The following is a 15,812-nucleotide window of genomic DNA, read 5'->3' as shown; positions in this document are numbered from 1 at the left end:
CAATACAGAACAAGATATTTATATATTGTGGACGATACACGTTTTTTATTTTACAAATTTTACAGTGGGAGAAAAACAATTGATTAAATATAGTATATATTCTGTTATTACATGTAAAACGTGTATTTTGATACATTTGTAGTTGATATAAAGTTCTACACTTAATCTTGAGAAAAATAAAGTGCTTCAACTAAAAGCTAGGAAAAGGTTCAGCAATCATTCTGTGAAGTGTTCTCAAGATTAAGCATTGATGGATCAATTCCGTTTAACCTATACTGTATTATTTATATTACATAGTAGCTGTTTTTCACATGGTCAAATAAAATCACAGAATTGTTAACCTTGTCAATCACCTCCCCAGACATGTCAGTAATCTCCATCGACCAATAATTTGCCTAAGCACTTACCTAACCCCACACGGTAGGCTGAGAGTCACACCATGACAATTTAATTCTTTGTCATTGGAGTGAACACACTGCTGTATACTGGGTTTTTTCTTCCTTTAAAAGGTTAGGGACGTGACAGTACTTTAGTGTGGACTGTCCACACAATGGCAGTCTAGAGAAAGAAACCAGGTGATCTAGACTTACATCCTCTTTTAGACTTAAATCCTGTTTTCATTTTTTAATTCTTCTATAGGTACTATTAAGAAAATGGAGAACTCAATATAATTCACATCATTTATACTGGATATCGTGACATAGTGTCTTAAACCATTGTTTTCCGCATTCCGCATTTATAGTGTCTTAAAGTACTTGTTTTTCATTATATTAACGGTCCATAGTTTTTGCGAACACAGTGCTTATTGTGGTAATATGTATGGAGAGGAGCCTTCATGAACCAATGTATCGGTTTCTGTGCAGTTTGTTTGTAAATTAGTTTTACTGTACCACTGGTTTGTTTCCTGCTCTCATGACTAATTTGGTTTCAGATGACCATACAGTTTCCACTGTGTGATGTTACCTACAGATATTTTGCATATACACATAAGGAACTAATGAATTGAGCATATTAGCAGCCATGTCCTATGACAGGTACCTTGCTATATGTTATCCACTACAGTATAACAACATAATGACACTCAACAGGGTGTGTATTTTAATTTGTGTAAGATTGTTGTACTCTTTTGCTAAAAGCATCAAAACACTGTCTTTAACTATTCGTTTGCGATTGTGTGGAAACGTCATAGACAAAGTGTATTGTGACAAGTACCTGGTCGTAAAACTTGCCTGTTCAGACACAACCGTTAATAACATCTATGGACTCTGTGGTATTGTTATGAGTGTCCCTGTACCTTGAATTACTATTGTGTTCTCTTATATTAAGATTCTGACTATTTGTTTGAACTCTTCCATAGAGACCAGACAGAGTTTTCAGCACTTGTTCTCCTCATCTGGCCTCGCTGCTCAACTTCTCTTTCAGATTTTTCTTAACTCTGCTCCAGAGTAGATTTGATAGGTCTATGAAAAATGTTCCAACTGTACACACTATTTTATTGGTGTACTATCTCATGTGCCAGCCACTTTTAAATCCTATTGTGTATGGAGTTAGGATGGCTAAAATAAGACAGGCTTGTAATAACATACTACCTGTAGGTCTGTACCCTAAAACATAAGCTAAACATTAGTGTGACCTTTCCTGTCCTGATGGTTCGATTTTTGTTATGTTTACTTATAGGTGCAATAATGAATGGAGGTGAGGATGGTGAAATTCAGACTTGTAAAACATTTGCTGATTTGTATAATATTGTCATTGACCTTTTATTCACTTTCTGATCTCCATTGATTATCTGTCTCTCAAATAATTGACTTTAAAATGTCTACAAATGTCTACAATGTCTTCCTTGTCTTCAAATCCCTGAATGTAATCGGACCCGCCTACCTGTAAGACCTACTCTTCCCCTATGAACCTCCATGTACCCTACATTTAAGCCACGCCAAGCTGCTCCATGCCAGCAGGACCTGTATTAACACAATGGAGGGCCAGTTATTTTGCTTCCTGACAATCTCAGGGCTTCTCAGACTGTTGGGGCCTTTAAAGCAGGCCTTAAGACTCATCTCTATAAGCCTTTATCTTTCCTTCTAGACTTTGTTGCTTTCATGATTTGGTTATATATGTTTTTTACTCGTTTTTTTAGCTCATTTATTATTTTCTGCACTTTGAGATAACAATTTCACAATGAAAAGCACTTTATAAATAATAATAATTTAATTATTAAAGTTAATTAGTTTGAAATCCTTGCTTAAATTGACAGTTTAGCCAGATGGTGCTGTATCTATGTATGTAACAAATCTAGAAATGCTAAACTGTCTGGATCGATACACTGGATGTAAATGTGTAAAAGGTACCCTTACCTGGCACCCTTACATATTGTACATCGCTAATGGAAAATAAGCCCTGTAAGGTACATATAAGCCTGGGGATTGTTTGACATTTTTAGAGAGAAATCTAAGGAAATACAGATCACAAACTATATTCTGCCTGAGATCTGGATGCATGTCATGTTTTCTGAGGGACAACTGTTCTATGTAACATGATATCCGTGTGCCAGCTATCTGACAGATGACCAGCTTTGGTATTCCTAAGAAATCATAAGAGTCATACCAGAAAGGCAACTACCAGGGACACAAGAATAACCTGTTGCCTAATTTGGAGCTCTTATTCTGTCCTAACAAACTCCAGATAATTATTTGAAAATAACAAATATAGTGCATATACTGTATTAAGTTTTATTGCGAAATCAGAGGACCAGATATACATTTACATTTTAGTCATTTAGCAGACACTTGTATACAGAGCGACTTACAGTTAGTGTATTCATTTTAAAATAGCTAGGTGGGACAACCACATACCAATCTTGTTTTTCCAGGGTCACTGTAAGATATGTTTGACTCTCCAAATAAAATAATACAGTAAGGTTAATGACGATGTATTGTATGTATAACACACATTGGTCATGTACTCCATCCATCCTGTAAAAAGCTGTAGAAAGTTGTGAAGTTCTGTCAATGAAAATGATGTGCAAAACACCAGTATCTATTTTTTAGTCCATATATCTTAACATTGGGAAAGCAGAAACCAATAACAAGAGTATAATAAACATGTTTATTGAGTCATTAGGTACCAGGTCATTAGTCCACTCTATCACCTCGTTCCCTGGGAACCAATTAATGCAGTTAGTAACCTGTAGAGACCTGAGGGGCTCAAGGAGAAGCACGGTCGGTCTTGAATGTATACCAAATGGTACCCTATTCCCTATATTGATCAGAGCCCTCTGGTCGAAGGTGGTGCACTATATAGGGAATAGAGTGCCATTTCGGACGCACTCCTTCTGTCATCGCCTCTGGGAGTGTAGGACCTGAAAGCGTACAGTAGGCCTAGGATAGCCTAGAGTGACAATAAGGTGACAATCGCTTTTTTTTATTTAACCTTTATTTAACTAGGAAAGTCAGTTAAGAACAAATTCCTATTTACAATGACAGCCTACTTGTAACCCCCGGCTTTACATGTAATTAATTTACTACTTTTCCTTTGAATGTAAGAAGTAATGTTTTAAGGAACTCAGTCGGGCTTTCAACTTGCTCTTGAAAGTTATAATAGTCGAATGCACAAGGTGCAATGTCGATATCGGGTAGTGCAGTTTACCTGTTGTCATGTCAGTCATTGCAGACTTGTTGTTTATACTGTAACTTGTCAGAAATGTCCAGATCGACTGGCTCATGTCAGCAAAAAAAATGTAGCCCATTGATTTTGTTGTAATGTTTGAGTCACCAGATAACACATGAACACACATAAGTCATGTTCCCCAATGATGAAGGGGGCCCAAGTTAAAATGTTGGGATACCACCACTCTACTGTATAACAATATTATGAAACTTAAAACAATTAGTGGCTTAATTCTGCAGTCCTGGTTCTATTATTTTTTCATCAACGCCATCCCTATCTCCCTGAGTTTGTAACTGTAATTTTGTGGTAGTGTTATAGACTGAGTGTATTGTGACAACTACTCGGTAGTCAAGCTTGCAAGTTCAAATATCACGCACGCCTCCAACTCAATCATCAAGTTTGCGGACGACACAACAGTGGTAGGCTTGATTACCAACAACGACGAGACGGCCTACAGGGATGAGGTGAGGGCCCTCGGAGTGTGGTGTCAGGAAAATAACCTCACACTCAACGTCAACAAAACTAAGGAGATGATTGTGGACTTCAGGAAACAGCAAAGGGAACACCCCCCTATCCACATCGATGGAACAGTAGTGGAGAGGGTAGCAAGTTTTAAGTTCCTCGGCATACACATCACAGACAAACTGAATTGGTCCACTCACACTGACAGCGTCGTGAAGAAGGCGCAGCAGCGCCTCTTCAACCTCAGGAGGCTGAAGCACCAAAAGCACTCACAAACTTCTACAGATGCACAATCGAGAGCATCCTGGCGGGCTGTATCACCGCCTGGTACGGCAACTGCTCCGCCCTCAACCGTAAGGCTCTCCAGAGGGTAGTGAGGTCTGCACAACGCATCACCGGGGGCAAACTACCTGCCCTCCAGGACACCTACACCACCCGATGTTACAGGAAGGCCATAAAGATCATCAAGGACATCAACCACCCGAACCACTGCCTGTTCACCCCGCTATCATCCAGAAGGCGAGGTCAGTACAGGTGCATCAAAGCTGGGACCGAGAGACTGAAAAACAGCTTCTTTCTCAAGGCCATCAGACTGTTAAACAGCCACCACTAACATTGAGTGGCCGCTGCCAACACACTGTCATTGACACTGACCCAACTCCAGCCACTTTAATAATGGGAATTGATGGGAAATGATGTAAATATATCACTAGCCACTTTAAACAATGCTACCTTATATAATGTTACTTACCCTACATTATTCATCTCATATGCATACGTATATACTGTACTCTACATCATCGACTGCATCCTTATGTAATACATGTATCACTAGCCACTTTACCTATGCCACTTTGTTTACTTTGTCTACATACTCATCTCATATGTATATACTGTACTCGATACCATCTACTGTATGCTGCTCTGTACCATCACTCATTCATATATCCTTATGTACATATTCCTTATCCCCTTACACTGTGTATAAGACAGTAGTTTTGGAATTGTTAGTTAGATTACTTGTTGGTTATCACTGCATTGTCGGAACTAGAAGCACAAGCATTTCGCTACACTCGCATTAACATCTGCTAACCATGTGTATGTGACAAATAAAATTTGATTTGATTTGATTTGATTTACACACAGCACCACATCTGCAGCTGTGATAAACAAGCTGAAAGCAGCCTTTGCCAGGCATGGCATTGTAGAAACTTTAATATCTGACAATGGGCCCTGTTACAAATTAAATGAGTTTGAATCCTTCATAAAAGCGTGGGAGTTCACACGTCACCACAAGCCCACATTATGCTCAAAGTAATGGCCTTGCTGAAAAATCTGTGCAGATTGCTAAATCACTCATGGACAAAGCAAAAGCAGACAAGAGAGACCCCTATCTCAGTCTCCTTGAATACCACAATACTCCAGTTGACAACTTCAAATCCCCAGCCCAGCTGTTGATGAGCCGCAGACTTCGCTCAATCCTTCCCAGCACCAACCAGCAGTTGTAACCGGAGGTCGTCAGCTACAAGGAAATGCATGAAAAACGTGCACAGAGACAACAACAACAAAAGCGATACTACGACAGGTCTGCTAGACCACTGCCACCACTGAGTGACGGAGAGTCAGAATCCAGGAGCATGGCCTATGGAAGCCAGCAGTCGTCATCCAGCCAGCTGACACTGAACGTTCATATCACATCCGCACCGCAGAAGGAGTGGTGTACCGCCGCAATCGTCGTCACCTACTGAACACAAAAGAACAACACACTGATGAGATTAACTGTTCCCCCTGAAAGAGAACGTGATGGACTAAACACATACACAGCACAACATACTTACCTGCAACACCACAAGAACTGTTGACTGACACAGAAGCATGCTCAGCATCATATCGCACAAGGTCAGGAAGAGAGGTCAAGCCCAGAGCTGTCCTAGACCTCTGAAATGTCAAAGGATGTAGGCGAATTGCTGCCCTAAAAGAGTTCCAGACTGTAAACTTGTTATTGAAAGTTCACTTGAAATGCTTTGGTATTGTATTTGTTTGAAATGTTAAGATGTCATTTCTACAGTGAAAGCTGAGTTGCTGAGAATCCCTTGTTCGAAAAGTAACAGTATGTTGGATCATTGTTTCAGAGTCTGTTGATTCAGTTGAATGCAATATAAATGGTTACTTACCTTGAGTTCAAACTACAGAGCAAGTACTCAAAAGAAACACTTAGAATATGTAAAACATATGTATTTTGTTTTAAAAGAAGGGGGATGTAATATTCATATGTGTAAACATACTGAATTGTAATTGGATGCATTTTACCTCCGTATCATACTGTGCTATGATTGGTTAAGACCACCGAGCGGGTTAGGTCATGGTCAGTTGATCATGGTTGGAGATACGTGAACATGCCAGTTGTAGCTAGCTAATAAATACCTATGTTAAGAAATATCCTGTAGTACTGCATTTTATTATTTTGTACAAAGCTTGAAAAACAAGACAGATACTTTTGTACCTGTTTCCTCAAGCATCTTCACAAGGTCATTTGCTGTTGTTCTGGGATTGATTTTCACTTTTCGCACAAAAGTACGTTCATCTCTAGGAGACAGAATGCGTCTCCTTCCTGAGCAGTAAGACGGCTGTATGGTTCCATGGTGTTTATACTTGCGTACTATTGTTTGTACAATTGTGGTTTAAGGCTGTGCCACCAGAGAGCAGAGCAGCTGGCCGCGACCGGGAGGTCCATGGGGCGACGCACAATTGGCCCAGAGTCATCCGGGTTAGCGAGGGTTTGGCCGGTAGGGATGTCCTTGTCTCATCGCGCTCTAGCGACTCCTGGGTGTACGGTGTTTCCTCCGACACATTGGTGCGGCTGTCTCCCGGGTTGGATGCGTGCTGTGTTAAGAAGCAGTGCGGCTTGGTTGGATTGTGTTTCGGAGGATGCATGGCTCTCGACCTTCGTCTCTCCCGAGCCCGTACGAGAGTTGTAGCGATGAGACAAGACAGTAACTACTAACAATTGGATACCATGAAATTGGGGAGAAAAAAGGGGGTAAAAAAATTCATAAATAAAAATAGTACCCGCAAAACACTAGTCTCAATGTAAACAGTGAAGAGGCGACTCTGGGATGCTGGCCTTCTAGGTAGAGTTGCAAAGAAAAAAACATGATCCATTCACAGCTCTTTGTCCTTTGGCAATGTGAAGGACACACCCCACACACAAAGTGCTTTTACCATATAATGGTTTAAATGTATATATTTGGCCTACTGTTCATGATCATATTGTCCATGTTCATTTATACGGTAATTATTATTTAAACATGTCCTCACCTGGGATTTGAACCTCTTCATTCATGGCATTACAACATTCCTGCTATGCCACCTTGTCTATGTCAATGACTGATTTTGCTTGTATCCCTTACTTTGCACTTCAAAGTAACTCTCAGCTCTGTTAAAAATACACTCATGAAAAACTATTATACCTGTATTGATTCAGAAGTACGATTAAAACCGAATAATATGCCCCACCAACATTAGACAACTATACTGAAAACCCAAACTCAAATAGTTGAAATAAGAAAATGAAATCAATGATGTGGGACTTTCCACAGACTTTGTGGCACAGCAGAAATATCAGTGTACCCCAAATTCGTGGATTGGGAATTCAAATCCCAGGTGGGGTCATAATGAAAAGTCAGTACGAAGTAATCATGTCAAATGTAGTCATAGTGTCACTGATTAAATATTTGTACATTATTTTAGCTGAACAGCGTACCACTTACCTTTAAAGCCCAATACCATTTAATTATTTTACTTATAATGTTTTGGGATACTTGGGACCATCTACTGGCAAAAACCTCCACGGGATCACATTTCACAACATCCCAAGAACGTCCTAAAAGTGTCCCCGGGACAAATTGGGAACTAGACAAATCGTACAGGAGTCCAAGACAAATCGTCCTGACCACATTAGACGACAATTTTGTGACATTCCAGAGATGTTCTGGCGATCTATTTTTGTTTGCAGGGACGTTCCCTTGGGACCATCACGTAACGTCCTAATGACTATTAAAATGAAAGTCCTGAGGATGTCCTAAGAAAGTCCTGATATGGTCCTCAGTGACGTCCTAGTAACTTAGCAAGAACTAGAAAAAGGTCCCCCCAGAGAAAGTTCCCTTGACCATCATGCAATGTACTGAAGACTAGTAAAATTAAGTCTAGAGAATGTCCTACAAAGTACCTGACATGGTCCTGATATGGTCCTCGGTGACGTCCTAGTAACTACCAGGGAACCAAAGGTAAACCAGAAAACATCCATTGGGACCTTCCCGTAACATCCTAATGACTAGTAAAATAAAAGTATTAAGAATGTCCTAACATGGTCTTGACATGGTTCTCGGTGACATCCTAGTAACTTACAGGGAACTAGACAAAGGTTCCCCAGAGAAAGTTCCCTTGGGACAATCTCGTGATGTTCTGAAGACTAGTAAAATGAAGTCCTGACAACGTCCTAAAAAGTACTGTCAAAGTCTCCTTTTGGTCAATGAATGTCTCATGGATAACGTCCGACTAAAATAGGATCCTTTTCATAATGTTGACTAATGGACATCAAAATAAACTGAACAAATATATAAACGCAACATGTAAATTGTTGGAAATTAAAGATCCCAATCATTTTCCATATGCACAAAAAAGTACATTTTTCTCAAATTTGTTCAACAAATTTGTTTACATCCCTTTAGTTAGCATTTTGTCATTTACCTATCTAATCCATCCACCTGACAGGTGTGGCATATCAAGAAGATAGCATAATAATAATTATACATGTGCATCTTGTGCTGGGGACAATAAAATGCCACCATAAAATGTAAAGTTTTGTCACACAACAAAATGCCATAGGTCGCTCAAGTTTTGTGGGAGGTTGTAATTTGCATGCTTACTGCAGGAATGTCCACCAGCGCTGTTGCCAGAGAATTGAATGTTAATTTCTGTATCATAAGCAACCTCCAACATTGTTTTAGAAAATGTGGATGACGGTCCATCCAACCTCACATCTGCAGACCACTTGTATGGCGTCGTGTGGGCGAGCGGTTTGCTGATGTCAATGTTGTGAACATGGTTGTGGTGTTTTGGTATGTGCAGGCATAAGCTATGAACAACAAACACAATTACATTTGATGGAATTGATGGAAATTTGAACGCCCAGAGATGCTGTGATGAGATCCTGAAGCTCATTATCGTGTCATTCATCCGCTGCCATCACATCCTGTTTTAGCATGATAATGCATGGCCCCATGTTGCAAGGATCTGTACACAATTTCTGGAAGCTGAAAATGTCCCAGTTCTTCCATGGCCTGCATACTCACCAGTCATGTCACCCATTGAGCATGTTTGGGATCATCTGGATAGACTTGTACGACAGAGTTTTCCAGTTCCTGCCAATATCCAGCAACTTTGCACAGCCGTTGAAGAGGAGTGGGACAACATTCCACATTCCACAATGAACAGCCTGATCAACTCTATGTGAAGGAGATGTGTCACGCTGGATGAGGCAAATGGTGGTCACACCAGATACTGACTGGTTTTCTGATCCACACCCCTACCTTTTTTAAAGGTACTGTATATGTGACCAACAGATGCATATCTGTATTCTCAGTCATGTGAAATCCACATATTTTGGCCTAATGAATTGATTTCAAATGACTGATTTACATTTTTGTTCAGTATTTTTGTTCAGTATGCCTTATCGTTATACTGCAACCAAACCGGTATCTGTACTGAACTCCCTCTTATGGTCCCGAGGTTAATGTCATATTTTAATGTTCCTACAATGTTCTCCGAATATCAGTGGGATAACATCTCACTGAAACCCTTAATAAAGCAGCAATTCCCAAACTTTGACTTGGGGAACCAAACAGGTTTTGGGTTTTGTCCTAGCAAACCACAGCTGATTCAGCTTTGATTATTTGAATCAGCTATGTTTGTTTTGTAATTTTTTATTTAATCTTTATTAAAATAGGCAAGTCCAGTGCTAGGTCAAAAACACTCACGTGCACCCCTTGTGCCCCCCAGGACAGAGTTTGGGAAACACTGCCTTAAAGGGACCGAATAGAGTAAATAGAATCCAATCAGTTGCTTTTCATAAACTCAATATAGATCTCTATGGAGGGGTTACATGTTGACACAGAAACTACAATCCCATGTGATCATACACTATGATATATTTAGAGGCTAGTAGGGCAGGTTATTGAAGCAGTATCCCTCTATCAAGCAAGAAGACATTTCATGGACACAAGTTTCTTTATTTTTTTCACTCCTCAGAAATCTGATAATGTACAGATATTATAAGGAACTTTTTCATATTTATAATGATAAGAGTTGAGGGAGAATTTGAATTTGTTTTGTTAAAACTATTGTGTTTAGTCTGAGCCGACACAGAATCAAATTATTCACACTTGCATTCATTCACATCCATACAAGCTCAAGCCTTGTAAGAACTAAGAATTTTTGCATTGACCAGAGGAAGAAAATTAACAAAAGCTATGGAGAACTCAACACAAGTCAAGTTATTTTATCTCTTTGGCTTAAAAGAGACATTTAACAACAAATCGGTATATTTTACCTTGTCTCTTATCACATACCTTCTCATCATCACTGTGAATCTGACTCTGATCATAACAATCATTCAGGAGAAAGGCCTCCATGAGCCCATGTATATCTTTCTGTGTAGTTTGTGTGTCAATGGATTGTATGGAACTGCTGGTTTCTACCCCAAGTTGTTACTGGACCTTCAGTCAGATGTTCAGGTGATATCTTATGGTGGATGTTTCACTCAAGCCTATGTAATATACACATCTGTCCTGTGTGAAATTTCTACTCTAACAGTGATGTCTTACGACAGGTATGTGGCTATATGCAGACCACTACTATATCATACCATTGTGACATCTTTAACTGTTAGAAAGTTACTCTTATTTTCTTGGTGCTATCCTTTATTTGCAGGACTCATATCACTAATTTCAGCTGTCAGAATTCCTTTGTGTGGGTCTCGCATTGATAAAATCTTCTGTGACATTCCGTCTATGTTGAAACATGCATGTTTACCCATTACAATCAATCCGATTTTGAACAAATGTATAATAGTGGTTCATTTTTTACAGATACTTTTCATTGTATTTTCTTACTGTAAGATTGTAAGGACTTGTGTAAAGTCAGCTAAGGGAAGGATTAAGTTCACACAGACATGTGTGCCACATTTAATAACGATGGTTATTTTCATCACAGTGACCCTGTTTGACACATTGCAAGGGTGGAATAGTAATGTAAATATTACACTAAATATGCGTAATGCAATGGCTGTACAATTCCTTGTTATACCACCTGTCTTTAACCCTGTCATATATGGACTTAACCTCCAGCAGATTCGAAGAGCAGTTTTTAGAAAGTGTAATGCACATAAAACCATTGATGTGAGACATTAGTTACATTATCTAATGCTAATTTCCTGCATTTCTACTAATGCTGTACCCGTCTAACAAATATTTTGGTATTTTCTTTCGACCAATTGATTTGTCAACATTTTTAAACATGTATTTTCCCATGTATAGACATATCCTATGTAGCTATGTATCTTACCATTTCTACCAATCTGTATGTCAGTTGTGATTTTCATTTGCACATTTTCGAGGAACATTTTCATTTAATTTATAATAGTCTTTCTATTTCAAAAGCATTTTCTGTGGTTAATCGACATTCTACAAGTGTGATTTAAATGAAAATGACACAGATCTAAAAGTAACTTTTATTGCCACTGCCAACTATGTAAAAATTGTCTATATCAAGCCAACACATAAAAACATTGCAGCCAGCAGGTAGAAAATATAATGATAAAAATAAATATCCAATAAATCACATTGGCTACGCATGGCCTGTCTGCAACGAACTCTAAACATTGTATCAACTGGGTCAGGTCTTTTCTTACATTTCCACTGGATCAGAGCATTACATTTTTCCATTTCATGCCAAGTGATTACCGAAAGGGAGAGAGGTGGAAATATTGTTCAAATACTTTGAAGTACTATTGTCATTCTTAACTGATTCTATAAACAGACTTTGTTTACTTGCTGTTTGAGGTGGATAAAATTTACTTTGGGAAGCTAAACAGCTCATTAGTGGTGGTGAGTTAAGACAATCAGAAATAATATCAGACATCCCCAAATGGGCACATTTATAGACCTACGTTTGCCCGAAAGCCAGGTAGATTGGTCCTACTCTGTGTAATCAGGTGCACGTCCTCAACCAAAATTTACAGAAGTGTTTCAAACAAAAAACAATGAATAAATTGACAAAACTCGTAAATGGAATGAAATAAACTAATCTGGTTTCTCACAAGTGTTACATAGGTTGTGAGTTCTGCAAAACACATGTTTACTCCGACATTGAGAATAGTAAATAACTGTAATAATAATATATTCAATGAAATTACCATAACCAAATAAACATTGCATAGCAGACATTATGGTAATTAAGGGGAAATATGAACTACTACTGGTGAAATTTGTAATGGGGAATTGATAGACATAACTTCATTGTGTACATTGCTTGCTAAGAAACAATGAATATCCACAAAATGGCAGGAGAGAGCGCAATCCACATAGTCTTGGACCTTGGCATCCCTGCGGCCTCCGCTATGGATAAGTCCACTGAGACAGGCGCAAATCAGAAAATATATATATATTTGTGACTGCTTGACTAAAAAATGTTTTATGCTTTCATTACCCAGACCCTATCAAAGTTGTACAGTATACCCTTAATCTAGTAGTAAATCAAATCTAGTGATACATAATTTGACATTTCTGCCATCCATTGTAACATTGTGGGAGGATAACCAACCTTCCAATTAAGGTTAGCTGCTATAAATGCTATGGTTACACAGTTTCTTCTTAAAAAGCCTCCAGTATCAACATTTTCAAGCAAACAAAGATAGGGAAAGTGAGAATCTGTAGACATGCTGAGACAAAAGAACATAGACTTTGCCAGAATTCAGTCAGCCGTCACACATATTCAAATATGTCCCCTTTTGTGTTTTACACCTCCAGCAGAATAGTTACATTTCTGAGTGCTTGATATTCAGTTTCACTGGCATATAATATGTTTTATGGATAGTCTTACACTGCTGTGATTTATGTCTGAGATTATATGAACATGACTGTGCATTCATCCATCATCATCAATAGTGTCTCCCAGGTCTTCCTTTTGTTTGACATGTTTTGTGTCATCAGGAAAAGCCTCTATCAAACCTTGATATAATTTGGAAATCAACTTTAGAGGTCTGTCAGACTGCCTTAAAATAGTTTCAGTCTTTGAATCTTCTGGCTTGTCCAGTGTTTGCTGCACTGAGAGAATAAAGTGTTGCATCTGAAAAAGTTCCCCTCAGCAGTCACAGACTGGTCTTCCCTGACTGCCTGACCCTACTGAGACACCTGTCATGATCTGATCCTGCTTAGATTAAGTATGACAAAGAACTACCTTGGTGTACATTTATATATTATATTACCAAGAATATAATCAATGGTTCAATAATTGAAAGGATAATTATTCCCAGATCTCAGACTGTAGCCAACCCATTCACTAATTGTTATAATATACTGCAAAGGCCCTAAAAATGATCAGACTCCAGCCACTCTAGTCAGAGTCTGTTCTCTCTGCTACTGCATGTAAAACGGTACCGGATTGCCAAGTCTAGGTCCAAGAGGCTTCTAAACAGCTTCTACTCCCACACACTCTTTTACACCGCTGCTACTGTAGGAGAACATTCATGACTATGGGTGATTTTCCAGTATCTAGACTGTTCTCCCAGAAGTAGTAAGCAGATCTATTGATGGATAGACATGTGCAAGCAGAATAAAGGCGGAGCTCAGGTGAATGAACAGAGCTGGGGCAACATGGAGTTAATCACTAGACATGTAAAAACAGAACATATGCAGAAAATCTATGCCTGTGCTGTTGTAGGCATGAGGGAAGTCATTACCTGGTCCTGTGACTAGCATTGAGACATGCAATTGCATTATGAATGTATGCCTGTGCTGTTGTAGGCCTGAGGGAAGTCATTGCCTGGTCGTGTGACTGGCATTAGGGCATGTACTTGTATTGTAATGTCTGCGCCATTACAGGCTTGGGGAGAGCCATTGTGTAGTCCTATGAGTATCATTGGACAGACACCTGCATTATGTGTGTGTCTTATTTGTTGTATCATTGCTATGGATACGCCACCAATAGAATCTGTAAACAAGCAAGAATTGAGGCAGAAAGATAATGGTGGCGAGAGGCCACCGGGGTGTTATTCATCTACATAGAGGGGAGTGAACATGTGTGTTATCTGAAGGTGGAAACCTATAAGGCCTGAGGTCAGTGGCAAGATAATTTAGTTGTTCCATGGAATTGCTCGGCTTTGTTACTTTTTGTAATAAAGTCTATTTGAATTCACAAGCTCCGGTATCTGAGTAATATTTTATTCAATATTTCCACGACTCTACTCTCTGTTGTTATCATCTATGCATAGTCACTTTAATGCAACCGCTGTGTCAGATTTCAAAAAAGCTTTACAGAAAAATCAATAATCTGAGTAGGGCGCTCAGACAAACCAACACATATATCCACCATGTTGATGTCAACAGAAATCAGAAATAACATTGTAAATATTCACTTACCTTTGATGATCTTCATCAGAATGCACTCCCAGGAATCCCAGTTCCACAATAAATGTTTGTTTTGTTCGATAATGTCCATCATTTATGTCCAAATAGCTACTTTTGTTAGCGTGTTTAGCGTCACTAGTTGTTGTTAGCGTCACTAGTTGCAGGCGAAATGTCAAAAAGTTCCGTTACAGCCCGTAGAAACGTGTCAAACGATGTATGGAATCAATCTTTAGGATGTTTTTAACATAAATCTTCAACAATATTCCAACCAGAGAATTTGTTTGTATTCAGAAAAGCAAAGGAACGGGAGATACCTCTCATGTGAAATGCGCGTGACCAGCGCGTGACTACTGGCAGACCTCTGACTCATTCCCCTCTTATTCAGCCCCCCTTCATAGTAGAAGCCCCAAACAAGTTTCTAAAGACGGTTGACATCTAATGGAAGCCGTAGGAAGTGCAACATGACCAATATCCCACTGTATCTTTGATAGGGGCTGAGTTGAAAATCGACCAACCTCAGATTTCCCACTTTCTGGTTGGATTTTTTCTCAGGTTTTTGCCTGCTATATGAGTTCTGTTACACTCACAGACATCATTCAACCAGTTTTAGAAACTTCTGAGAGTTTTCTATCCAAATATACTACTAATGCATATATTAGCAACTGGGACTGAGGAGCAGGCAGTTTACTCTAGGCACCTCTGGGCACCTTATTCATCCAAGCAACTCAATACTGCCCCCCAGCCATAAGAAGTTTTAAACCAGGTTTGCTGTTCATTTGCGCTATATGAGATGCAATCATGGCTCTCTACAATATTATACATTTCCTTGAAATTGTTCTGATCCTGGGGCCTGAGAAAAGATGGCATGGTGGTGGCATGTCTGGTGGGGTAAGTGTGTTAAGGGAATTGGACTGTATTGGACAAAAATGAATGGGATGTCATTGGCATCGGACAAACCATATACACATTGTCCAATACCACCAAATTCAGCGTTGATTC

General features: G+C 39.2%; 1 protein-coding gene and 1 pseudogene across 1 annotated transcript; both read left to right on the top strand.

The window, feature by feature from the left end:
- The first annotated feature begins 783 nt into the window (after positions 1-783).
- LOC115137793 (olfactory receptor 10J5-like) lies at positions 784-1,551 on the top strand (annotated as a pseudogene).
- An 8,858-nt stretch (positions 1,552-10,409) lies between these two features.
- LOC115137623 (olfactory receptor 1D2-like) lies at positions 10,410-11,660 on the top strand. The gene has a single exon (XM_029673944.2). It carries the CDS (start codon positions 10,659-10,661, stop codon positions 11,595-11,597), a length of 939 nt encoding a protein of 312 aa, XP_029529804.1. The 5' UTR covers positions 10,410-10,658; the 3' UTR covers positions 11,598-11,660.
- Positions 11,661-15,812: the final 4,152 nt, after the last annotated feature.

Source organism: Oncorhynchus nerka, linkage group LG11 (genome assembly GCF_034236695.1).
Source record: "Oncorhynchus nerka isolate Pitt River linkage group LG11, Oner_Uvic_2.0, whole genome shotgun sequence".
Lineage (NCBI taxonomy): Eukaryota > Metazoa > Chordata > Actinopteri > Salmoniformes > Salmonidae > Oncorhynchus > Oncorhynchus nerka.
This window is presented reverse-complemented; position numbering and strand designations above follow the sequence as displayed.

Excerpts from the sequence above, each read along its gene's own strand:
- LOC115137623 (XM_029673944.2), top strand. The coding sequence starts at position 10,659 with ATGGAGAACTCAACACAAGTCAAGTTATTTTATCTCTTTGGCTTAAAA.